Raw genomic sequence first — 26,913 nt, 5'->3', positions numbered from 1 at the left:
GAGGTCAGGGCTTTGTGATGGCCACTCCAATACCTTGACTTTGTTGTCCTGAAGCCATTTTTCCACAACTTTAGAACTATGCCTGGGGTCATTGTCCATTTAGAGGACCCATTTGCGATCAAGCTTTAACTTCCTGACTGATGTCTTGAGATGTTGCTTCAATATATCCACATAATTTTCCTGCCTCACGATGCCATCTATTTTGTAAAGTGCACCAGTCCCTCCTGCAGCAAAGCATCCCCACAACATGATGCTGCCACCCCCGTGCTTCACGGTTGGGATGGTGTTCTTCAGCTTGCAAGCGTGCCCCTTTTTCCTCTAACCATAACAAATGGTCATTATGGCCAAACAGTTCTATTATCGTTTCATCAGACCAGAGGACATTTCTCCAAAAAGTACGATCTTTGTCCCCATGTGCAGTTGCAAACAGTCTGGCTTTTTTATTCCGGTTTTGGAGCAGTGGCTTCTTCCTTGCTGAGCGGCCTTTCAGGTTATGTCGATATAGGACTCGTTTTACTGTGGATATAGATACTTTTGTACCTGTTTCCTCGAGCATCTTCACAAGGTCCTTTGCTGCTGTTCTAGGATTGATTTGCACTTTTCGCACCAAAGTACGTTCATCTCTAGGAGACAAAAGCGGTATGACGGCTGCATGGTCCCATGGTGTTTATACTTGCGTACCATTGTTTGTACAGATGAACGTGGTACCTTCAGGTGTTTGGAAATTGCTCCCAAGGATGAACCAGACATGTGGAGGTCTACAATTTTTTTTTCAGAGGTCTTGGCTGATTTATTTTGATTTTCCCATGATGTCAAGCAAAGAGGCACTGAGTTTGAAGGTAGGCCTTGCAATACACCCACAGGTACACCTCCAATTGACTCAAATTATGTAAATTAGCCTATCCGAAGCTTCTAAAGCCATGACATCATTTTCTGGAATTTTCCAAGCTGTTTAAAAGGCACAGTCAACTTAGTGTATGTAAACTTCTGACCCACTGGAATTGTGATACAGTAAATTATAAGTGAAATAATCTGTCTGTAAACAATTGTTGGAAAAATTACTTGTGTCATGCACAAAGTAGATGTCCTAACCGACTTGCCAAAACTATAGTTTGTTAACAAGAAATTTGTGGAGTGGTTGAAAAACTAGTTTTAATGACTCCAACCTAAGTGTATGTAAACTTCCGACTTCAACTGTACATTGACTGACTGATTGATACATTCTTCTAAACTAATCCAATCTGTTAGTAGTTGTACTTATTGCACCCATTACTGAGATGGTTGTTCCAGTTTGAGGTAATCTCAGTATTCAATCTTCCATACCCTGGCAGTCATTCTGAATGCAGGTTGCGGGTGCAAAAAACTCTACTTGTTGGATATCCTAACTCTGGCTGCATTCCAATAGGAATTAAACATAACTTTGCAAGCTAGCATAGTGTGACTTGCAGGCCTGAATTGGCCTTTAAACCAAGAGTTTCCTAACAATACTGTGTTAGGGTATAACTGGGCCCTCAAAGAAAAGCCTTATGATATATGTAATATATTGTCATAAATAATTGAATTTTAAAGGCTAATAAGACTGGTGGAACTGTTCATAGAGTTCTGGGAAGAACCTTTAGATGATAAAATGGTTATTGGTAGAACTCTTCACATGGGGTTCAGGGCAGAACCCTTCAGAATGGTTCTAGGTAGAATCAGGGTTTTTTGGAGAACCCTCTGCTACCCAGCACCAAAAAGGGTTCCCCTATGGGGACAAACTGATGAAACCTATATGGTTCTACTTAGCAACTTTTTTTCTGAGAGTGTAGGCTACAAGTGGGCCTACTAGGTTTCCAAAGAACTAATGATGAAAAGCAATTATAATGGAGAACAAGCCCTTACTATGGAAGTACTGCATCAAACAACACTCTAGGCACAGAAAGCAGAGAGTACTTCAACACCACATATGGAAAACCCCAAAGCTATAATTTCAGTGTTGTTTGAATAAGAAACAAAGAGAGAAAGAGAAAAATGGTGTTTATGACAGATATGGGAATTGAGGTTGTTGGCAGACATGCATCTCTGTGGTCAGTGGGAGAGTCTTGGTGGATGAGGGTACTGCTTATAGAGCGTTGTGTGAGGTGCTGGAGATAGAAGTGGTGAAATGGCCCCTGGCCTGTGGTACATTTTTCTCCTGGGCTCCCAAAGGCTCCGGCCCAGAAAGCTATAGCACACAGACAACCAGTCTCCCTGACTTTCTCTCTCTCCCTTTACTTACCCACTCTTTCTTTAGATCTCTCCCTCACTTTCTCTCCACACAGAAAGTCTGTGAAATAACTTGATGGAAGTAAGACAAGGTCGAATTCAACCACCGGGACAACAATGAGGTTAGTATTGCAAATGTGCCTCAAAAGAGAGCCTGAAAAAAAAGTAATAAGCACTTGATTACACTAAAATGTGTGTGTTTTGGAGAATGTGTTGTGCGAATAATCTTTTCCTGAACTCAAGATTTGACTTTCCTTAAATGTAGGTTTGGTGCCAAAATGGTTTTGAAATCCTGTGGAATCATTATTTAGTACACACTTTTGGGTGTTCCCAATGACATTTTGGGGCTCCCGAGTGGCACAGCGGTCTAAGGCACTGCATCTCAGTGCTAGAGGCATCACTACAGACCCTGATTTGATTCCAAGCTATATCACAACCGGCCGTGATTGGGAGTCCCATTGGGCGGCGCACAATTGGCTCAGCGTAGTCTGGGTTAGGGTTTGGCAGGCCGTCATTGTAAATAAGAATGTGTTCTTAACTGACTTGCCTAGTTAAATAAAGGTAAAATAAAAATAAAAACATTCCCAAAACATAATCCCTAGATTTCAGAACAACAGGAAAGAGGAGATTACCCTCTGAGGGCCCCACACATACACGCAGTACTGAAATACAATACATATTCTATCTGTCTGAGGCCAGGTACTGAGCATGCCTTTGTATCGCTTGAACTTCAGTGACTTCAAAATAGACTGAAACATCATTCCAGCTTCTCCTGATAACAGGCCTGGTTGTGCTGGTGTGAAAGCTGTGAAACTTTATCTGGGAGCCATGGTAAACACAGGTTTATGTGTTGTAATCCCTGATCATTTGGAACTCAGGGGCCTCCTCACTCTCTGAACCCCTTTAGGGTTGGCTCTGGGCAACAGGGCCCATACGGATAGGTTCGCCCAGGGCCCTGGCCACAGCCCTGAGTCGATTACCTCTTAAGCTTCTTTTGGCAAGTTGGGACAATAGCGTTAAAGCTGTGGAGGCTTTAAACAGGCTCTGGATAACTGCTCTGACTGAGCTGATCCACTCTCACACATTCCAGGAGTGACCTTCCACCCTCAGAACATCAAGCCTCTTAAAACCACCACCATCAGGTGGCTGAAAGATGGCCGGTGGGTAGGCTGGGGACAAGTCTCACTGGACTGTTAGCCATCAGCTGCTAGCCTGGCCAGTGTGAACTAATCCACTCTCACACCCTGGGACCCTGCTCTTTACTATATGGCTTGACTTGACTTCCCTTCCGTATGAATGGTGCAGTAATACAACACAATCATTAGGTGAGTCTATTACAGGAGGTAGTAACGTTGGTGATATCTGGATTACTAGAGTAAATGTTGGTATTTGTTGGGTGCCATTCTCTGTATCTCTGCTCTTCAGAGAAGGGAACAATCAACACAGTCGATAAGTAACAAACTACAGGTGACTACAACAAACAGACAAATTCAGAGACCAATTTGCAGCTCCAAAAAACACATGTAAATTTAAAACAACACATGTAAATAGATTTTTCAATGCAGCCTGCAATCAAGCACTTATTTATCCTGTGTGTGTGTGTGTGTGTGTACCTTCAAGATAACAAATAGAATCCCAATCAGGTACTCCAAAGATGATCATCCGACATCAGTAACATTCACAATTTAGTGCTTTGTGCAGCATATCTACAATAAAGTGATTGCACTCTTGTCTTTTTTGTCTGTCTGATAATGCGTTAATTTTCTCAGTGGTCCATAGGGTACATTCATTTGCTCGATTAGGTTTAGTGAATAATGAATACATGGCAATTATTTCAATGTTATTTCCAATCCTGGCAAACAGGCACACAAGCTATACCACTTGAGAAGAGGTTCATCTGTACAAAGCCATATTCTCACTAAATGGCACAGATGATGCTAGAATGCATTTAGCTGTTTTCTGCTTTCTTGTTCCATCCTCTGGATGAGTCTCATCATGTTCATGCCTATATGGGGGAACTGATGCATTCCACAAACTGATGCATTCTGGATTGTTCTACCAGGATTTGGAGTTTGGGTAAGGACAGCACTGTCTGTAAACCACACAAAGTGTCACTTTGACAGGAACAGAGCTCGTCACCCGTCCCCTTGGGTACTCACTCAACCACAAACTGAGGCGGTGTGTGTGTGTGGGGGGGGGTAGCCAGCAACATAAATCTAACATGATTGAACAGGGGGAGTAGGAAAAAAGGAGGGCACCTCCCTCTGAGGGCAAGCAAGTCAAGTGAGGGTGACAGATTTTAGCAGCCTGTGTCTGCTTGCTCCGACACACACACTTGACTTCCTCCCACAAGAGTTCTTCTTTCATAAGGATCAGGCCACAGGGTAGAGCAGGAGGACTGCACTGCAGCAGCAGCCTCAGCAGCAGAGACACAGCCGTAGAGTCCATGTGACAGTGCTCGGTGTCAGCCCACAGCCTCCACAACTAAACACACCGCACCATCTGATTCACAGAGCACACAGCTTCTCTAATACCACAGTAGTCCAATAGTACCGTTATTGGAGAAATAACTAAGAGAATCCTATACTGCTTCTGTGGGAAGATGGACAGAAAGAAGGGAGGCAGAAAGTCTGACTGGTCCAATGCTATATTATCTCTCCCTATCTAGCTAGTCCTTTTACAGCCCACTTCACTCTCCCTTCCTCTCTCTGTCAACTCCACTCTCCAGTTCTGTCCATCTCCCCTCCTGCCATGGGTTCCCTCCATCCCCACCTTAAACCCTTCCATGGTAAAAAGGGACACTCGTTTTAATAGCTATTCGTTAAAATTCCATCTCTGTCCATTTTCCCCTCTTCTCCCCAAAACAGTGCCCTCCATTTCATTCAACAGCCTGGTGAGATGGCTGGAATTGCTTTCAGTTACCAGAGGCTCCCCAAAGTTCAGCAGCATCTTAATGAAAGTCCAGGGAGGCCAGGTACTGAAGCAATCTGTGATGGGTTTTTGCCAGGCAAAGCAAATTGCTTTCCGTTGTCCCAGGTAATTGCCCTGATCTCAAATAATCCTCCTGGATTGAAAAGGGGAAATAATCCTTTTGTGTGTATGTTTGTGTTTTTTGGAAATTAGAAATTAAAGACAGATTAGGAAACTAGAGGACAGTAAATAGAGAAAGCGGGAAAATACTGTGTAGTGTGTATGTACGCACGCACACGTAATTAGCAAACTGAAACTATTAGAGAAGAACACATGGGTCAGGGCACAACGTAACCCTCATTTTGTGCAAACAGTACAGTAGTAAGAAAACGGCCACAATTACCTTCCATGTAGCCACTGGGCCTGAGACGTGTTTATCATCAGAATATGTACTGTAGATGTACAAACACAGCATCCCTTAACAGTGGGCTGAATGGAGTCATTTCCCCTCTGGCTTTTACTTTCTGGTCGCTCTGCTTGCAGACACCATTGAGCTCCATGACCACAGGGGAAGGACTGCGCTGGCAGTTCAGCGTGCTGGGACCGTGGCCAAGGAGCTATGTTTTATTGGCTGTAATAGCTTCCTCCCGGCAGACAGCTGGCTAAGGGAGTGTGTGTGTGTGTGTACACACGTACGTGTACAAGGGGGTCTGTCTGAGTTAGGGAGAAAAATTACAGTGGGTGCGTTTAGGGGGAAAATGTACTATATGTCACTGGTGACTGGGAAGGCAAGACTCTTGTTGCCATAGATTTTGTAAATGGCCTTTCTGATTGAAGGGCCTATCCCCTCACATCTGTGTAAATCAGAAGGGTTGGGCATCCTGCCAGAGACGCGTCTGTCGAGTGATATAAACCTGACTGAGCTCTTCACAGAGACTACACAGCCACTGTCACTCACTGAGCTCCACAAAATAGTCACAGATTTACAGATGCATACATCCATACAGCACAAACACATTGCCCAAAAGTAGAAGCATACTGCACACCCACCCCAAACAAACTGCAAACACAATTGCAAATGCAAATGCAAACACATTCATACTGTATCTCATACACAAACCAACTCATTCAGAGAAAGTGAGTGAGTGAGAGAGAGTGAGTGAGTGTGTTTTAGGGGTTTCATATTTTTTTTTAAGATTGGTGAGATGAAATCTGTGTTGGGTCCTACTGCTTGTCTCGGGTCCAACAGCATAAAATGTGCTAGATTTCTTTCGGTCTGTGGAACTTAGCTCTTTTGCTTGTCTCCTGCCATACGCTATTCCAGTCCAAAAAAATGAGAGCAGCACATTTCTTGCTATTTGCTTAGTTTTATATTTTTTTTAATATTGATGGATTTTTTTTATAACTTTTTCTTAATAAACAACTGATTAGACACACTAACGGTATTCTGAGTTATCACTCAATAAATGTGAAGAAAGTGTGAAACCAGATAAGGATATATTCAATGACCTTTGACAATGAGGTTGAATTCGTCAAAATGTGCTTAACAGCGGTCATGGAGAAGGTTTTGTAAAAGGTCACCATTGGTTTGCTTTACATGCTTGTTAAGAACCAATGAAGTGCTGAGGCTACATTAACAGAGCTTGTAGTTACTGGATACTTTGTCTGTCAATCACATCCCGTTAGGGGAGAAAACACTGGGTCAAATCTTATTCCTTTTTTGCTGGAGTACAAAAATCTGATTTCTTTCATATCTAATACGTAATGTAGCTATTGTAACTAAAAGTTGGTAAAGAAAGTAGAGCGTCAGTCAGTTGTCAGGTGATCCTGTATGGCGCAGTTCTCTCTCTCTATGTATGTATGTATGTATGTATGTATGTATGTATGTATGTATGTATGTATGTATGTATGTATGTATGTATGTATGTATGTATGTATGTATGCATGCATGTATGTATGTATGGTCAACCATTAACACTGGGTTACAGAGAGTAGGCTACATACACAGTTTCAATTACCAACGGTGTGGCGCCAAGACCAGGCTTTGTGGAATCTAGCTCCAACTATGTCAATTCCCCCAAAGTCAATATTCAATTATGAAACGCCCACCTTGTACTTATGTTTTTCCTCTGTAGTTGCGTTTGATTAACGTATGGATTTTAGCTAACAAAGAAAGGTATGCAACTACAGAGGCCAAAAGTACTGTCGGTACAAAGTGGGCGCTTCATAATTAAAAACATTTTAAGTATTGACCTTCGAGAATCGGAGCTAGTTGGAGCTAGATTCCACAAAGCCTGGTCTCGGCTCCACGCCGTTGGTGAAGTTATTCAGAAACTTCCTTCAACATGGAGTAGAGTTTAGTACGCTACCTAACCCATACCCTAACATAAACCCTAACTCCTATACCTAACTCTAATTTTAACCCTAATTGTAACCCTACCCCTAAATTTAAAATAGCCTTTTTCCTTGAGTCCCCACTTATCCAAATTTTCCTTGTTTTACTATCCTTGTGAAGACTTAGGAGATTTCTTCAAAAACACACACACTAAAAACCTCCATTATCACAGAGGGGCATACACTTAAGTTATTTGCCATGCTTTTAGGTTTCCACAATCCTCCCCCTCTCTTTGGTTGCCTTTCACCATCTGTCTTCCCTGGTGGGATAATCCTCCTGAAACATCCGTTATACTTGCTTATGGAGCCATACGCCCAGAGAGAGACTCCTTAGGTGGCTGGCACACTGCCTGCCCTTAAATACAGTACCTGCTCTTCCACTAATAATTCCCCATTATGTCAGCTAATGCTCTTGTGTCAGTGGCCAGGGAACAGATGAAGCAAGAACCTGGGAGGAGTAATGTCCCTTCCTGCTGCAAGGGAGAGGGCCCAGACCTTATAGAGACCTCATAAAAAGTGATTTGATATACAGTAGTACATGGGCAAATCTGAGGCCCATTTTCTCAACCAACTCACACAGTGTTTAGTGGTTGTGAAAAGGCCCTTGAAGTCTGGTGGTGCATTTGACATTCATAAAAAGCGATGTCTGTCTTTGTCTCTGACTCTGTGGGAGAGCTATTTTGTTTAAAAATACTGTGTGAAATGAAGCGTAATTGAATTTTTTTCATAAAATATAACACATTAGTATTCTGTAATAAACACCACATTCAAACATTTCTAAAGGAGCCCACATCATGCCTGCTGTGTAGCATGCTGGTGACAGTTGGCTATCACTGCTTACCCAGCATATTAATAAGTCTAAAAAATACCAAAAAGAAGAAAAAAACTGATGTTGCCTTATGCTAGAAACAAAGAACCCTTTCTTCAAAATGCCTTTTTTTGCCTTTTTTTCTTCAAACACAATCATCTATTTCTAAAATTGAAGCCATCAAATTCTGTTCGTTATGTAAATTGCAAAGGGAGGTTGGGTGGTTCAGCTCTTCAGAACGCTTTTGTCTCTACTTGTGTTTTCAATTTTTCACTGCAGAAAAACATCAGCTCCAAAGACACGTTCATGATCTCCTAGATGGTCTTTGTTTTGTATTGCTGTCAACTGCAGCAAAGCAAGGTGCACACTGACAAAAATAAGTCAGTGAAAGAAAGTAGGCTTCTGTCTATAATTCCACACACTAACTTGGTGTTGTGTGCTCTTGGGCGTACAATCAAGACAGCTCAGCTCTTCTAACCAGGTTTTTACACAACATCATGCAGTGGAGGTTTAAGTGATAGAGTAAGTGCTCAAACCCTTGGTTAGGTTACAGCCAGCACCATCTAACCCAAGATCATGCCTTTTTAGCAAAGACCTCTCCTCATCAATAATAACTAATGTCACACATGATTATAAGCAGGAAGAAGTGCCCATGAGGAGGTCAGCTGTCAGGTAAATTAGTAATGACAGGACTATAATGAACATGTATTAAACATGAAATGACAAGTGATGTTGCACGTTGAGGGGCAGAGCGGTGTGCGTCTGCCAATCCATTTTCAACATTGATGTGATATCTATCCTTGAGGGAATTTAATTGAATCTGATGTTGTTAAATCAACCTTGACAACAAGGTAATTGCGACCCCAATATCTTCCCTATTACTCACTGATCACCTAGTTCCCAAACAGTCAAATCACCCTATTGCCTTGAGGATTTGCAATAGGATAAGAAATGCATCAAAGATTGGGCTGTTAATTAATGTGCAGATGTCTGTCTTCTCCTGTGATGTTCCATACACAGACTGATAAGTCTCTCTCCCTCTCTCCCTCTCCCTCCTGAGGTCATAAACACAAGACAAAGTATATAAGGCTGTAACAGGGATCTAAAATGGCCGCTCAGGAAGATTCATGAGGTACATAACAGCTTTATGGCATTGTTTCCTGGGTTTAAAAAGGAAATAAGGGCTGCAACTTCAATGCACATATTAAAATAATGAGGCTGTGAATCAGGAGGGAAGGACCTGGGAGGCAGAGTGAGTCCATCTTTCACACCCACAGGGTCCCTATCCTTACAAGACATGGAAGCTGAAAATCACATGATCAGCATAATTTTCCACCAAACAGTGATGACCAAGCATTTCATTCCTATTCATCTACATTATTAGACATCTGAATGAAACAGTCAAAGAAAACTACAGAGTGGCCCTCCACTAGCACCTGGATAGACTCTCACCCGGATAGGAACACTTTGACACATTGATTCCATACATCACCTGCCAATTGGGACGCAAGCATACGTGTATATCCAACAGGACTGAGCAGCGGCAGAAAGTTACTTCTCAAGGAGAACGTCTGACTTGGTCTACACCAGGCTTTGCATCACAAGTTGCTGAACCCTCTTTTCCCCACTAGGCTGGCCCTGCTGCCCAGATTGACAGCCAGTCTAACTATGCTGCTCACTCCAGTAAAAAGGACAGAAGGAAGGCACAGAAGGAGAGGGCTGTTGCCTTCTCTTTTTAAGTATTCCTGCTTCTTAACAATCAATACCTAATTACCTGAAAAAGGGGGGAGGCAAGGGCAAGATCATTACCAACTGTCTCACGCCATTACCTGCCTGTCCACATTCCTACACTTTTTCCCCCTTGTTCAAACTTTTCCTCCCTCGGTTTCTACCTTAAACCTTCTTTCCCTTGTTTTTCTCGCATTACTATGGGAGAGGAGAAGGGCATGCTGAACAGAGAACACCACAGATAGCATATGAGAACAGAACAGTGCCTGAACGGTCCTGAGAAGCAACCAAGCAAATTCTGCTGTATAATGTGCTCTGGATGGGTCATACTTTCTGTTTTATGGCACTTGCAGATACACACATCATGTGACCTATGACCTTTGTGGACCAAGATTAGCGTGACATTAGAGATGAGGTGCCCCTGTCTTGAAGGGTGCCTCTAGGGAAAGGACAGAAATAAGATGTTATGAAACACCAATGTATTTAGACAAGAGAGAGTCAGCACCCGGCCTCACCCTACTAGAATCTGAAGTCAAATGTCTGTTTGCGGATGATCTGGTGCTTCTGTCACTAACCAATGAGGGCCAACAGCAGCACCTAGATCTTCTGCACAGATTCTGTCAGACCTGGGCCCTGACAGTAAATCTCAGTAAGACAAAAAAGGTCCAGTCAACAGGACCACAAATTCCAAATTCCTAGAGCACACAAAAAACTATACATACCTCGGCCTAAACATCAGCGCCACAGGTAACTTCCACAAAGCTTTGAACGAGCTGAGAGACAAGGAAAGAAGGGCATTCTATACCATCAAAAATAACAAAATTCGACAGACCAATTAGGATCTAGCTAAAAATACTTGAATCAGTTATAGAACCCATTGCCCTTTATGGTTGTGAGGTCTGGGGTCCGCTCGCCAACCAAGAATTAACAAAATGGGACAAACATAAAAATGTACAACGTAAAACACCAAATAATGCATGCAGAGCAGAATTAGGCCGATACCCGTTAATTATCAAAATCCAGAAAAGAGCCGTTAAATTCTACAACCACCTAAAAGGAAGCGATTACCAAACCTTCCATAACAAAGCCATCACCTACAGAGAGATGAAGCTGGAGAACAGTCCCCTCAGCAAGCTGGTCCTGGGGCTCTGTTCACAAACACAAACAGACCCCACAGAGCCCCCGGACAGCAACACAATTAGACCCAACCAAATCATGATAAAACAAAAAGATAATTATTTTCAATGTGTCAAGTAATTAACAAAAAAACTGAGCAAACTAGAATGCTATTTGGCCCGAAAACAGAGTGTGGCAGAATACCTGACCACTGTGACTGACCCACACTTAAGGAAAGCTTCGACTATGTACAGACTCAGTGAACGTAGCCTTGCTATTGAGAAAGGCCGCCGTAGGCAGACCTGGCTCTCAAGAGAAGACAGGCTATGTGCACACTGCCCACAAAATGAGGTGGAATCTGAGCTGCACTTCCTAACCTCCTTCCAAATGTATATTCATATTAGAGACAAATATTTACCTCAGACTACACAGATCCACAAAGAATTCAAAAAACAAGCCTAATTTTGATAAACTCCCATATCTACTTGGTGAAATACCACAGTGTGCAATCACAGCAGCAAGATGTGTGACCTGTTGCCACAAGAAAAGGACAACCAGTGAAGAACAAACACCATTTTTAATACAACCCATATTTATGTTTATTTATTTTCCCTTTTGTACTATTTGCATATCGTTTGCACACTGTTTATAGACATAATGACATTTGAAATGTCTTTATTCTTTTGGAACTTCTGTAAGTGTAATGTTTACTGTACATTTTTATTATTTATTTCACTTTTGTTTATTATCTACTTCACTTGCTTTGGCAATGATAACATATGTTTCCCATGCCAATAAAGCCCTTGAATTGAATTGAGAGAGCGAGCGAGCAAGAGTAAATACACTTAGCTGACCCAGCAACTCACCTACCTACATAATCCGCTCCTGCCTTTTCTCCCTCCTCCTTTGGCCTAACACTCTGCTCTCTTGTCCCTTTGTAAACATGGCTATTGACTCATAATCCCTGTAATAACAAAATGCTTAAAAAACACAAAGCTAAGACCATAATCATATACATTCAAACTTCAAGCACAATATAAAAACCAATTAGTATTTTAGCCGGGGGGCTGTGAGGCGCACAGAGAGCTCTGCTTCGCCTATCACCAGGAGCTGCTGCTGAAGACTTTAATTACCAGGAGAGTGAATGAATGGCACACACACACAGAGAGACAGGGAGACTAATGCCTCACATAATAAGAGAAACAACCCCAATCGAAATGGCATCTAGAAAAATTACTTTGAAAAACTATGAAAATCCAGAATGCCAGAAATTATCCGAGACTCAGACCAAATTGGTTGATCCCTTTTTTTTTTTTAAATGGACAAACAATCAAATAAAGACCAACAAAACCCATTAAATACCCATCACAATAACAGAGATGAAAGAGAAAATCAAACCCTTCAAGTGCGGTAAAGCCTGTGGGCCAGACAGTATCTGCAGTGCCATGCTGAAGAAAAACAGCCCTAAGCTGCAGGAAGCCATACTCTACAGTAGCTCGTCAATCTGGTGCTGAATGTAGGATACTTTCCAGAAATATGGAATAAAGGCATAATAACACCCATATTCAAGGCAAATATATGACCATAATAATTGTCACGGCATCTGCGTGACCATTAATTTAGGGAAGGTTTTCTGCAGCATAATATATACGAGAATACAGACTTTCCTCAACGAAAACAGTGTTTTACAAATGTTCATATTCATCCTCTCCAGCACCACCCCAACATCAACATGTGTGAAAATTAAGGAGCGATAAGTATTTCCAATGGCATCATCAATAAATTAGTTGTCACGACTTCCGCCGAAGTTGGTGCCTCTCCTTGTTCGGGCGGCGTTCATCGTCTCAGGCTTTCTAGCTACCACCGATCCACGTTTCTTTTTCCATTTGTTATGTCTTGAGTGTTCACACCTGGTTCCCATCTCGTTATGATTATTTCCCTATTTAACCCTCTGGTTCTCATTATGTTTTGTGCGTGATTGTTTTCTTGTCTTCGTGTTAGTTGTTTGTGTCAGGATTGTTATCCCTGCGTGGATTATTGGCTTATGATTTTTTCAGAGAGTAAAGTTCGTTATTTTACTCAGTTCTGCGCAATTTTCACATACGTTGATGTTGGGGTGTTGCTGGAGATGATGAATATGGTGAAATGTACCTTTAAGTGCAAGTCAAATTGGCTTCCTACTAAAACAAAGAACATCTGACCACATATACACACTTATCAATCCACCAAGGGTAAAATATTTGCCTGCTTTATTGACTTCCATCTGGCATAAAGGACTCTTCCTGAAACTCATCCAAAGTGGAATTGGAGGAAGAACCTATGACGTTATTAAATCAAAGAAATTAAAATACATGTAAAAATCACAAAGAGGCAAGGGGCCACCCAGGGCAGCAAATCTGAGCCCAACATTGTTAAATATCTATATTGATGAACTTTCAAAAACAGTTGGAGCTCCTGGTCTTCTCCTAGACAACAAAGAAATTAAGCTCCTTCTCTATGCAGATGACCTGGTCTTGTTGTCTCCAACAGAACAGGGGTTACAGCATAGCCTGTCAGTGTTAGATGCCTACTGCCAAACAGTTAGCATTTGCAAAACAAAAATTATGATCTTCCAAAAGTATGCGGACACCTGCTCGTCGAGCATCTCATTCCAAAATCATGGGCATTAATATGGAGTTGGTCCCCTACTTTGCTGCTATAATAGCCTTCACTCTTCTTGGAAGTCTTTCCAGTGGATGTTGGAAATTGCTGCGGGGACTTGCTTCCATTCAGCCAGAAAAGCATAAGTGAGGTTGGGCACTGATGTTGGGCGATTAGGCCTGGCTCGCAGTCGGCGTTTGTATTTGTATTTATTAGGGATCCCCATTAGTTCCTGCCAAGGCAGCAGCTACTCTTCCTGGGGTCCAAACACACCAATGCACCCACATTACATGCAAAACAAGAGATAAAAACGTGAACTGTTTGTACTGAATGAGCTAAAGATAAAACAGTAGACCACCACATATCCACAACACAAAATGCTCAATACCACCATACAACAATATCACAATGTGTGCGTATACGTGTCTGTACCTTTGTGTGTGTCTCTTCACAGTCCCCGTTGTTCCATAAGGTGTATTTTTACCTGCATTTTAAGCACAGATTCGTCTAGAATGTAATTGTATCCTGTAGCGTTAAGATTTCCCTTCACTGGAACTAAGGGGCCTAGCCCAAACCATGAAAAACAGCCCCAGACCATTATTCCTCCACCAAACTTTACAGTTGGCACTATGCATTGGGGCAGGTAGCGTTCTCCTGGCATCCGCCAAACCCAGATTCTTCCGTAGGGACTGCTAGATGGTGAAGCGTGATTCATTACTGCAGAGAATGCGTTTCCACTGCTCCAGAGTCCAATGGCTGCGAGCTTTACACCACTCCAGCCGACGCTTGGCATTGCGCATGGTGATCTTAGGCTTGTGTGCGGCTGCTCAGCCATGAAAACCCACTTCATGAAGCTTCCGATGAACAGCTCCTGTGCGGATGTTGCTTCCAGAAGCAGTTTAGAACTCGGTAGTGTGAGTATTGCAACCGAGGACAGACGATTTTCAGCACTCTGCAGTCCTGTTCTGTGAGCTTGTGTGGCCTATGACTTCGCGGTAGAGCCGTTGTTGCTCCTCAACGTTTCCACTTCACAATAACATCACTTACAGTTGACCGGGGCAGCTCTAGCAGGGCAGAAATTTTATGAACTGACTTGTTGGAAAGGCGGCATCCTATGACAGTGCAACGTTGAAAGTCACTGAGGTCTTCAGTAAGACCATTCTACTGTCAATGTTTGTCTATAGAGATTGCATGGCTGTGTGCTCAATTTTATACACCTGTCAGCAACGAGTGTGGTTGAAAAAGCCGAATCCACTAATTTGAAGGGGTGTCCACTTTTGTATGTATATAGTGTATATTTTTTTCCATAAGCATGAATTGAGTTTAAGATTAATTGAATGTGAGAGAGAGAGAGAGAGAGAGAGAGAGAGAGAGAGAGAGAGAGAGAGAGAGAGAGAGAGAGAGAGAGAGAGAGAGAAGGTCCATGCAGACATAACAATGATTCTTTGTACGGACATGTACCCTTATGCTAACCACACTATTTCCAATGGAAACCAGGCCTAGGGGCCTCTTTCATTAGGGGAGGAAGTGAGGGGCCCCCAATGCCACCCTAGCACCGCCACCACCATTCACTCAGTAACTTACATACTCCACATCCCTCACTAAGTCACTACCTCTTTCATTCTCTCCTCTCTATCCCTTTTCTAACAGCCGACACCACAATTATTTTTCTTCCTAATCCTCTCGCTTCCCTATCCTTCTTCTTAGACCATTGGTGAAGGGTTTGAGTTTTTCAGAGAGAGTTAAGATAAGGTAGGCCTGGAAGTTAGAGGCTGCATTAACAGGCTAGGGGATATGGTCAATTTATTTAAGGCTTGGTAATAATGAATGTCTTAAATGTAGCTCATTAAAACACAGGGTGATAGAGGGACCATGAGAGAAAAGGGGAAAATTAGTACAATAGAAACAGACAGTTAGTGGGAGAAATATGTGGATACAACGAAAAGGGAAAGGGTGGGGGGAGGGGTGAATAGAGCAAAATATGAAAAGAGAAATGAAGAAAGATGACAAGGAAAAGACTCATTAAAACACAGTGCTGATTAGAACAGAGCAGTTGAATGTTTGGGTTTTGGTCTCGGTCTGAATTCAGAGGACAGTTGAAATATTCACACAATTAGCTGTGCATAGAGAATGAAAGAAGAGCACAGAGGGAGAGAGAAGATACCATACCATTAGGTATTCAGTTAAGGAAAGAATGAAGTGAAGCAGAGAGCAGCACACCGGCTGTTGTAAGGTTGTGAGAAGAATGATCTGGACTCTAATCATCACTATAACGTTGTTTCCCATAAACAGATTCTTGTTAAATGACTTAATCGCCCAGTTCATTAGGCAGCAATTTACCTGCAATAGACCCTGCTTTCAATTAGGGCACTGAGAGGCTGGGTTAGAGGAAGTCCTGCTGAAGGATTGGCCTGATTGGCCACGCCATACCCAATGTAGGGCAAAGCCAAAGCATGGGCCAGCTCATTAAAAAGGTCAAGGCAATTCACTAATTGGCATTGTTTATGGATAGCTGTGGATATTTTTTGACAATGCCTGCCTTAACAGGGATCATCTCATTCATGGGGCCTAGCCACTAATAGGCGAGCTAAGCAGTCCTCTATCGGGGCTGGCCCATAGATGAAGCGGATGTTGAACTACAGGACTGTTTAGCTAGCACAGACTGGAATATGTTCCGGGATTCATCTGATGACATTATGGAGTTTATCACATCAATCACCGGCTTCATAAATCCCAGTTTTCTTGAACGCACTGAAGTCAGAAGTCTGAGATTTGAGTTCCCAGTTGTTTTGAACACTGCATTAATGCCCAGAGGGAGATAGCAGTGTAATATTCCTTTTGAGTCAGGAACCAAAATTCCTCCGTAAGTGTTCGATTTCACTTACCGGCATGGCAACTGAGCCAGGATCACAGTCAAACGGATTGGGACGTAGGTCCCAATGTGCTCTTCCAAGCGTTGGAGGTGAGCAGTCATCACTTGTGTGGGACACTTACTGATGCACAGCTGAGGGAAGGGGGCATGATTCGCTTTTGAAAGACTCTCTCCAAAAATAATTATCTCCTCTGAATCCACTGATTTGGTCACAATGCTTTTGTATTTCCACTGCATGCTTGGGTTCAGTTCCCAAAATATGCAAGGAGACATTTTCTTTTCATTACACAAAAACTCAACCAAGTCTGGGATTTTTTAAATCCATTGTGAATGACAACAGTTCCTCTCTCAATGCGAAAAATCTTTCCAATGCTCCCCCTCGATAACAACCAGGCCTCGGTGTGAAAAATAACATTGTCATGCTCTGATCCCATATCTACACATAGTTTTGTGAACAGGTGTGTACAGTGGATTTGGTTTGATGTAGTTTACAATCGAAGCTACCTGCTGCGGTATATTTCTGATTTCTGCGCCAGTTGCTCTCGGTGTATCATACAATGCGTCCATATGGCAGAGAGAGACCTATTCATAACTAGAGTGCAGAGGCCTGCCACATCTATGCAAAAGCCCACCATTTGATCCCATGGAATCTGTTCCTCATCAATATAGCCACGCAGCACACTGAACATCCCCTGTGCCGTTTCATGCTCGGGAATCGTGAGACAGAATAATATGTCCTCGTGAATAGCATCCCCTGACATGTAAAGTGAACAAAAGTCAATGCATGGACATCTCGGCCCTCACAGCTAACGTCCATTTGGAGACCATAAGCTGGGGAGTTTGAGTCGTTCAGTCAGAGTTCTCTCTTGATTGCTAGCAATAGCATGAATTCTTCATTTAACAGTGTAATCTGACAAAGTGATTGATGTGAGTTTGTGCGTCTTTCTCCCCATACATTGTTTTCACCATATCAGTTGCATCCAGTAATATCAAAGTCTCTGCAATAGTGTGTGGTTTCATAGCGTAGCGGGCCTAGCCATTCACCGTGGGAATGATTCAAGTGCAACGGTCAAGTGAGGCTTTTTCCCATAATCTAAGGGTGCTCTCTAGTTGAATTTTATCTTTTAGATTTGAATAATTTATTTTTTAGATTGTTAAGGTTAACCACATTACAATGATTGAGATACAACGACGATATTATAATTTATATATTTTTGGTATATATTTGTTTTCTCCAGAATTTTGGAAATTCTCCCAGAACCCCATTTTCACGACCCCTAGTTTGGGAACCGCTGTCCTTTAGGGAGGAGGTCAGACACCTGGTAGTGTGGTGACATGACAACAAATTCTCCCTCAACCTGAGCAAGACAAAAGGAGCTGATCATGGACTACAGGAAACAGAGGGCCAAGCACGCCCCCATCCACATCAACGGGGCTGTAGTGGAGCAGGTCGAGAGCTTCAAGTTCCTCTGTGTCCACATCACATATGGTCCAAACCAGTGGAGGCTCCTCCGAGGAGGACCATCCTTAGTGAATTTCATAAAAATCTAAATAGTGAAACATTAAAAAACAGTTATCCTTTTTAGATAAAACGATACTAAATATGTTCACATGTCCTTTTCAGATAAAACTATACTAAATATATTCACGTCACCAAATAATTTATAAAAACACATTGTTTTGAAATGAAGATCTACAGTAGCCTCCGCAGCACTCTAACGTAGAGCAATGGTATAGCCAGAGGACAGCTAGCTTCTGTCCTTCTCTGGGTACATTGACTTCATAACAAAACCTAGTAGGCTCATGGTCCTCACCCTCTTCCATAGACTTACACTGTAATTATGACAACTTCTGGAGGACGTCCCCCAACTTATCAGCGCTCTTGCAGCATGAACTTACATGTTGTCCACCCAATCAAAGGATCAGAGAATGAATCTAGTACTGAAAGCATAAACTACAGCTAGCTAGCACTACAGTGCATAAAATGTGTTGAGTAGTTGACTCAAAGAAAAACAATCGTTGAACCATTTTGAACAAATTAATATCTTCCAAAAGTAAGGAGCCGAAAAAGAGATATTTCTAAGCATATTTGTTTTCACTTACTTAGCTAGTGACGAATTCAGCTAGCTAGTTTAGCCTACTCAAACACCCAGCTCAAACAGAGGAATGCCATGTTAGCTTGCTGGCTATGGCTATCCAACACTGGAACTCTTCAGAGTCAAGGTAAGCTTTTGGTATTATTAATTTATTGCCACTGGGACTGCCAGTGTAACTGCTAAACTGATTGCTGCTGACTACACTGTAGCGGGTTTACTAATGTGTTAGTTCTAGTAACTATGCTGACTATGACATGACAACAATGTAGACTGTGTGTAGAGGTTAGTGGCCATGATATGAAGGTTTGGCTTGGAAAGGTTTGTTCGCCTGGTCAGACAGCTGATGTGTTGTGCTCTGAAGTCCACAAGCAAAGGGAAAAGGTGAGAGGAGGAGAGCGCATAGATAGATGCAAGAAGGACTTATAAATACAACAAGCTGTTTTTATGTGTCTGGCATAAAAGTGCCGTTTGCTTGTGATTCTGTTGAAAAGAATGTCTTAAATGGAGGCAAACGGAACGGGTATAAATGAATTTATCCAATAGAAACGCTTGTTTGCAACTGTTGGACTAATGATTACACCCTAGATCAGCTAGATGCAGGCAAGGGTGTGCAAAGCAGTATTGAATGTGTCACTGTCTGATTACTCAAAATTCTCTAGACCTGTACACCTACATTGTAAACTTTTATTCATAAGCTAGGTTGTAGCAACCTCCTGATGGGTACAGACAAACATTTTGTATCATGTAGTAAGCCTAAACCTGTCGATGTTACATTGAGCTGAGTGAATGTAATATGAATGACAGTCATCCAATATGCTGTAATAGAAGTAAGACCATGTTAATTAAAAAAAGAATCATCCTCCATCTTAAACGGTACAGACTGCCACTGGTCCAAACACACCAACACTAGGCTTGGGTAGTATCCCGATTTTCAAATCATAATACGGTTCTTCTCTCATTATGGGATTTACGGTATTACCGGCATAGCACACAGGGGCACTCAAAAAACGCAAGACAATCCCATTGGGTTTCTATAACCAGAATGCTAACAACATTTGCACAAACTAATAGCAAAATCACATGATGTTGTTAGCTAAATGCTAACGAACGAAACTAACAAACGAATTGCAAAGACTCATACATACAAGCATAGCTACAGTAGTAGCTACCGAATGTCATTTTCGGAGAGTGTGGACATTTACAATCGAAAGTGAAAGACAGAAATTGTTGAAATGAACAAAGTTTTGATGTATGCTTTTCTGAAGGAAGAGCAGCATGTGTACATGGAGCACCGGGTAGAAGAACTGAGGAGAAAAAAAACGCTAGCAGAGAAATAATGGCAACTGTAGAGATATCTCATTCAGAGCTCTTTCACTTCTGGCAGAATGCCGTTATAAGATATATGATGACAAACATTTAGTAGTGAATTGCATACAAGTGTAACTTCATCACCTCATGTGCGCAGCACAACAGAGACTCGCCGATAAATATAAAACTTTATGGACTCACAAGCTCCCACTTTCTCCCGTTGTGCTATTTACAAACAAACGCGTGACTGGCTCAACTGTTCTGGGGAACTACAGTAAACTTCATAATGTAAAATAATGTGACAGGTGAAATGAAGAACGCAATCTGCTTGATCTTCTAGCGCTTTTTTGACTCATAACATAACGCTGCTGCTACTGTTTATCTGTCACTTTAGTCCTAGTTATATGTACATACCTACCTCAATTACCTAGTACCCCTGCACATCGACTCGTTACTAGTACCCAGTGTATATAGGAAAGTTATCGTTACTCATTGTGTATTTATTATTACCACGTTTTTTACTTTTCTATTATTTCTCCATTTTCTTTCTCTCCGCATTGTTGGGAATGGACCATAAGTAACCATTTCACTGTTAGTCTATACCTGTTGTTTACGAAGCACGTAGCACATAAAACGTCATTTGATTTTATTAGCCAGGTTATTGTCACCGCCAGGCAAAGGGTGAGGGTCCTCACTATATGACCTAGTTCACATATTATGGGGATTTGTAGCTTTATTTGTTTTTATTTAATCCTTGTTTTGGTTTTTACTCTCTTGCTTTAAAGTGTCCTTGAGTTTCTTGAAAGGCACTTTAAATCCCATGTATTATTATACCAAGTACAGGTTAAATAGGTAACCATTTTGCATTTCCAAAACCTTGTTACCTGCCCTGACATATTGTATCTTATCATCACCAACAAGCTGGTCAAATCAAAGATGAAACATTTGATAGTTTTTTTCTTTTTTCTTTTCTTTTTTTTACATAAAGCTACAAATCCCCATAATATGTGGACTAGGGGTGACTGGTCATATAGTGAGGACCCTCACCCTTTGCCTGGCGGTGACAATAACCTGGCTAATAAAATCAAATGACATGTTATGTGCTACGTGCTTCGTAAACAACAGGTATAGACTAACAGTGAAATGGTTACTTATGGTCCATTCCCAACAATGCGGAGAGAAAGAAAATGGAGAAATAATAGAAAAGTAAAAAACGTGGTAATAATAAATACACAATGAGTAACGATAACTTTCCTATATACACTGGGTACTCGTAACGAGTAGTAACCTTTTTTCCTTGTTTTGATTTTTACTCTCTTGCTGTAAAGTGTTCTTGAGTTTCTTGAAAGGCGCTTTAAATCCCATGTATTATTATACCAAGTACAGGTTAAATAGGTAACCATTTTGCATTTCCAAAACCTTGTTACCTGCCCTGACATACTGTATCTTATCATCACCAACAAGCTGGTCAAATCAAAGATGAAACATTTGATACAGTTTTTTTTTTACATGGTGTATCTCATCTACAAAAAACCTCAGTAAGAAAACATGAAACAAGGGCATTCGATCAACTGCCTGTCATTGCGTTCACTGACGCACGTTGGCTAGGCTATTCATCGCAGCCATAGCGGAGGACGCGTTATGGGTCGCGTCTGGGGATATAATAGCAATACACCTCGTGAGACCAGCCAACCTGTGGATTCTGTCCGAGTAGCCTATTCAAAAAGATACATACAAACAAAATCCACCTTTCAAATATTTTGTCGAAATCCGGAGACAAAAATGGACATGAGAGGAACAAACCTCCATACAGAACTTCTCATTATTATTTCGAACAGACAGCATTTAGGAGAGACCTTGACCTTCTCTATAGCTTCTAGAGCGGGACAGCTTCACATCAAGTAAAAAGAGATTCAATGAAGTCATAATTTATGGAGGTTTAGGAGGAAATGGCCAAATAAATTAGTATAGGTTCACTGCCTGTCACCTTATATCTAAAACATGACCTGAAAGGAATATTCTGTGGCGCACTGACTGACTGTATACACCAGGGTGCCGGGGTCTGGGTGTCGCAGGCTTCCCTCATCTCCTCCACTAGCCTATATGTTTGGGAGGTAATGTCCTATCAAATAATATTGGTGTAAATAATTGGCGATTTAGGCCTATGTGTAGTTGAATTTGTATTTAATTGTCCAGCGGCATTAAATGATTGGAAGAAATCGTGGAATATCTTAATTGAAGCAATTAACCTAATGCAGCGTTTAGGTAATGTCCCGAAACTCGGGAATTTCGGACTTGCTAACCTAGGAGAAAGAGTCGGAGCCCTAGTTCCACACATGGGCGGTATCAGAATCAACCAATAGGAAGCTCTACACAAATAACATACGCTCCTTTTAACACGGAGGTCCCAAGTTTCGACGCGTCATAAAGCAACGATGATATATATATGTATAATATGAATCAATAATACATTGATTCAATGCTCTTGTAGTCTAATTATTGAAGGGAATACATGACCCAAAACTGCACATCCACCATCGTTGTGGCAGTGGTACACCCACCCTCGACCCTGGGTACCTCTGCCTGAATCAATCAGAGAGGCGCCACGGAACCAGTTCCAAAGTTATCCCATCCAAGATCCTAATTGCTTTCCATACATTTAGAAACGAATACACCCATGCGCTTACAATAACACTGTTAATGCACCATATTGCGTTCACATACGTGCACACATAGCAATAGAATATCACAGCTAGAAAGAGAGAAACTCAAATAATTTACCTTCCACTGCGTAAACCGTAGTAATCACGCATAAAACCGCTAACAAATCCGCTGGCATGGCAAAGGTGGTCTGCCTTTCCTCTCCCCTTTTAAAAGGTGTAAACACAAATCCTTTAGCTGCCACAGAATAGTATTCCAGCAGTGCGTATGTTGAATCACATTTCAAACCGTACTGTACGCAGTGTATGAAAACCTAGTAGGTTACTTGGAGGATGAGGCATGTAGGGGATAAGTGAAGCGGGATGAGAGATAGACCTTGGCCCCCGTTCCCTCAACATCACTTCTCACACCCCTTTAACACCTCGTGACCAATCACGAAAAGAAGATAGCGCATCTCAAACCAATCGCAACAGAGCACCCGCTCAGATTCCTACTAACATTTTTAAACTACTGAAAAGTCCCTTGCTTTGCCATCCAATCGTACTGCAGGGAAAGAGCAACGACTAGTGGTCCAGATAAAGCACTGCATGCACAGCTTCACCTAATGGGTGTTTCTCATCAGATGAATTTCAATACAGAGATAATGTGATTGCATTTTACCATTTATTTATCATGCTATTCCATAAATCTAAGCAGTCCATGGTGTTTTATGGCTATGCATAGTCACGAAAGCTATTTCCATAGCCCATGGTGATATACTGCATTGTCACCTGTAATATCTCTATTTGATGGGAATTAAACCATCACATGCAGGACAACGACAGAATCAAAAAACGTATATCTGCCATCATTTACGATCGACCACCTAGTTGATTAAGTAGGCTCGTAGATTTATGAATGGTTTATGTTCTGCAGGAGCATATGGCAGATGTAAGAGTCTATTCTAACAACAGACCATTACTGTGTCATCATGGCACTGCATAACAACTTTTAACATGTGCATTGAAGTGACACACTGTAAGCCTATGAAATGGTTTGGATTGATGTCCTCTATACTAACACGTTGAAAGTAGTTTGTTGTAAATATGAATATTCATTGTGTTGCACTTCATTCACTGTACTTGGTGCTGTGTTCTAGAATCAAATTAAACGAATATGGTAATATGTAGTTCATTTCAGATAGTAATTTGGGTAGTATGAAGAAATGGTGTCTAAATGGATAGGCTACTAGTGTTAAATTTATGTTTACATAATGTTTATTCACTATTTAATATTATTTAACCAGGCAAGCCAGTTAAGAACAAATTCTAATTTACAATGACAGCTTATCAGGGGGAACTGCCTTGTTCAGTGGAAGAACAACAGATTGTTACCTTGTCAGCTCGGGGAATCGATCCAGCAACCTTTCGCTTACTGTCCCAACGCTCTAACCACTAGGCTACCTGCCGCCCCATATTAAATTGTGGCTCCATTTAGTTCCCATGTACATCTTATGTACAAAATGGTATCTCCCATTACATGGAATATACAACATCTTTGCTATCCTCACTTATGAAATACTAATATTACTGTCTGCCTAATTGAGGGTGGAGAAGTCAACAGCCTGATACTCAACAGCCCAGGCAGGCCCCAGACAGACAGGACATACAATAATGTAGGCAGGGTGTGTGCCAACAGTCGCGGCTCTGCCCCCTCACACCCAACTAAGTAGTGAAACCCTCCACACACACACACACGGTGCTGTTATATTAGTTTGCCCACTTGTCTTCATTAGCACTCCTCACACATGCTCCCATTACATTTATACCTTAATTGGCAGCCAGATCTGCAGCTATTACATGTACGTGTATATATTTGCAGACTGCCTGCACCAACCCACCCCCATGCCTCCCTGCCTCCCTGCCTCCCCATAGTGAGGCGCCTGCTCCAACAGATGGCAGACTCACAGCTCCTCCTCCCCTCCCTAGGGAAGCGTGGCGGACACAGGGCCTGCTGACGGAGCCTGATACGCTCTTATCAATACAGCAGCTCCGCTCACTTGCTCTACTTCCAATTACAGCCCTGTGCCGACTCTCTGGAGCTGGCTGAACTGCCGCGCAGACATCTTTGGATGGCAGAAATGAAAAAGAATTATACGCCCAGTCCTACATAAAGCTACATGTAAACACACAGAGATGCACCTCCTAAACAGAAATACACACACATGTACATACCACACCCCTGTGTGCACACACACACACGATATAGCTATCAGCCCAACATTTATACTTTAGTCATTTAGCAGACACTCTCATCCAGAGCAACTTTCAGTTAGTGCATTCATCTTAAGATAATTAGGTGGGACAACCACATATCTGTCATAGCAAGTACATTTTATCAGCAAAGTCAGTGCAAGTGGGTGGGGGGGGGGCAAGTCTTAGTGTAATTTCACAAAAGGCAATTTATGAGGGGGTTCGAGGGGTGCTGTGGGATTATTTAAGATACTTTTTGAAGAGGTAGGGTTTGAAATGTTTTCAGAAGATGGGCAGGGACTCTGCTGTCCTAGCTTCAGGGGGAAGCTAGTTACATGATTGGGGTGCCAAGACAGAGAAGAGCTTTGACTGGGCTGAGCGGGAGCTAACCAATGTGGCTAACCAAGGGTAAAGGAGGCACAGGGACAGAAGCTCTGTACAGTGCTTTCAGATAGTATTCATTCCCCTTGACTTATTCCACATTTTGTTGCGTTACAGCCTGAATTTAAAATATATTAAATTGATGTATTTTCCCTCACCAATCTACAGACAATACCCCATAATGATAAATGAAAACGTGTGTAGACATTTTTGCAAATGTAATGAAAATTAGAGAAATATCTAATTTACATACGTTTTCACACCCCTAAGTCAATACATGTTATAATCACTGTTGGCAGCGATTACAGCTGTGAGTCTCTAATATTTACCCATAATTCTTTCATATTGGTTGTTGATCATTGCTAGACAACCATTTTCAAGTTTTGCCATAAATTTCAAGCAGATTTAAGTCAAAACACACAAGAAAATTCACTGTCTTCTTGGTAAGCAACCCCAGTGTAGATTTGGCCTTGTTTTAGGTTATTGTCTTGCTAAAATGTGAATTCAGATTTTCCTCTAGGATTTATATATATACACAGATTACCAGTCAAAAGTTTTAGAACACCTACTCATTCAAGGGTTTTTCTTTATTTTTACTATTTCCTCATTGTAGAATAATAGTGAAAACATCAAAACTATAAAATAACACATATGGAATCATGTATTAACCAAAAAAGGGTTAAATCAAAATACATTTTATATTTTAGATTCTTCAAATAGCCACCGTTTGCCTTGATTTGCCTTTGCCACACTCTTGGCATTCCCTCAAACAGCTTCACCTGCAATGCTTTTCCAACTGCCTTGAAGGAGTTCCCATATACAGTATGCTTAGCACTTGTTGGCTGCTTTTCCTTCACTCTGCGATCCAATTCATCCCAAACCATCTCAATTTGGTTGAGGTCAGGGGATTGTGGAGGTCAGGTCATCTGATGCAGCACTCCATCACGCTCCTTCTTGGTAAAATAGCCCTTACACAGCCTGGAGGTATGTTGAGTCATTGTCCTGTTGAAAAATAAATGATAGTCCCAATAAGTCCCACTAAGCCCAAACCAGATGGGATGGTGTATCGCTGCAGAAGGCTGTGGTAGCCATGCTGGTTAATTGTGCCTTGAATTCAAAATAAATCACAGACAGTGTCACCAGCAAAGCACCTCCACAGCATAACACCTCCTCCTCCATGCTTTACGGTGGGAAATACATATGCGGAGATTATCCGTTCGCCCACACCACGTCTCACAAAGATACGGCGGTTGGAACCAAAAATCTCAAATTTCTCGTGTTTCTTGGCCCAAGCAAGTCTCTTGTTCTAATTGGTGTCCTTTAGTAGTGGTTTCTTTACAACAATTTGACCATAAAGGCCTGATTCACACATCTCCTCTGAACAGTTGATGTTGAGATGTGTCTGTTACTTGAACTCTTTGAAGCATTTATTTGGGCTGCAATTTCTGAGGCTGGTAACTCTAATGAACTTATCCTCTGCAGCTAAAGTAACTCTGGGTCATCCATTCCTGTGGCGGTCCTCAT

The 26,913-nt window shown here is 41.8% G+C and overlaps 1 protein-coding gene across 1 annotated transcript in view; it reads right to left on the bottom strand.

Moving 5' to 3' along the window:
• Nucleotides 1-23,193, bottom strand: part of LOC106613872 (ephrin type-B receptor 1) — a 215,853-nt gene extending 192,660 nt beyond the window's left edge. The window contains exon 1 of the mRNA XM_014216576.2: nucleotides 22,898-23,193. Within this exon, the coding sequence (XP_014072051.1) occupies nucleotides 22,898-22,955 (58 nt within the window). The 5' untranslated portion in view covers nucleotides 22,956-23,193. The remainder of the gene's footprint in view (nucleotides 1-22,897) is intronic.
• Between the last annotated feature and the right edge of the window lie 3,720 nt (nucleotides 23,194-26,913).

The sequence above is a fragment of the Salmo salar genome, chromosome ssa10 (assembly GCF_905237065.1).
Source record: "Salmo salar chromosome ssa10, Ssal_v3.1, whole genome shotgun sequence".
NCBI lineage: Eukaryota > Metazoa > Chordata > Actinopteri > Salmoniformes > Salmonidae > Salmo > Salmo salar.
This window is presented reverse-complemented; position numbering and strand designations above follow the sequence as displayed.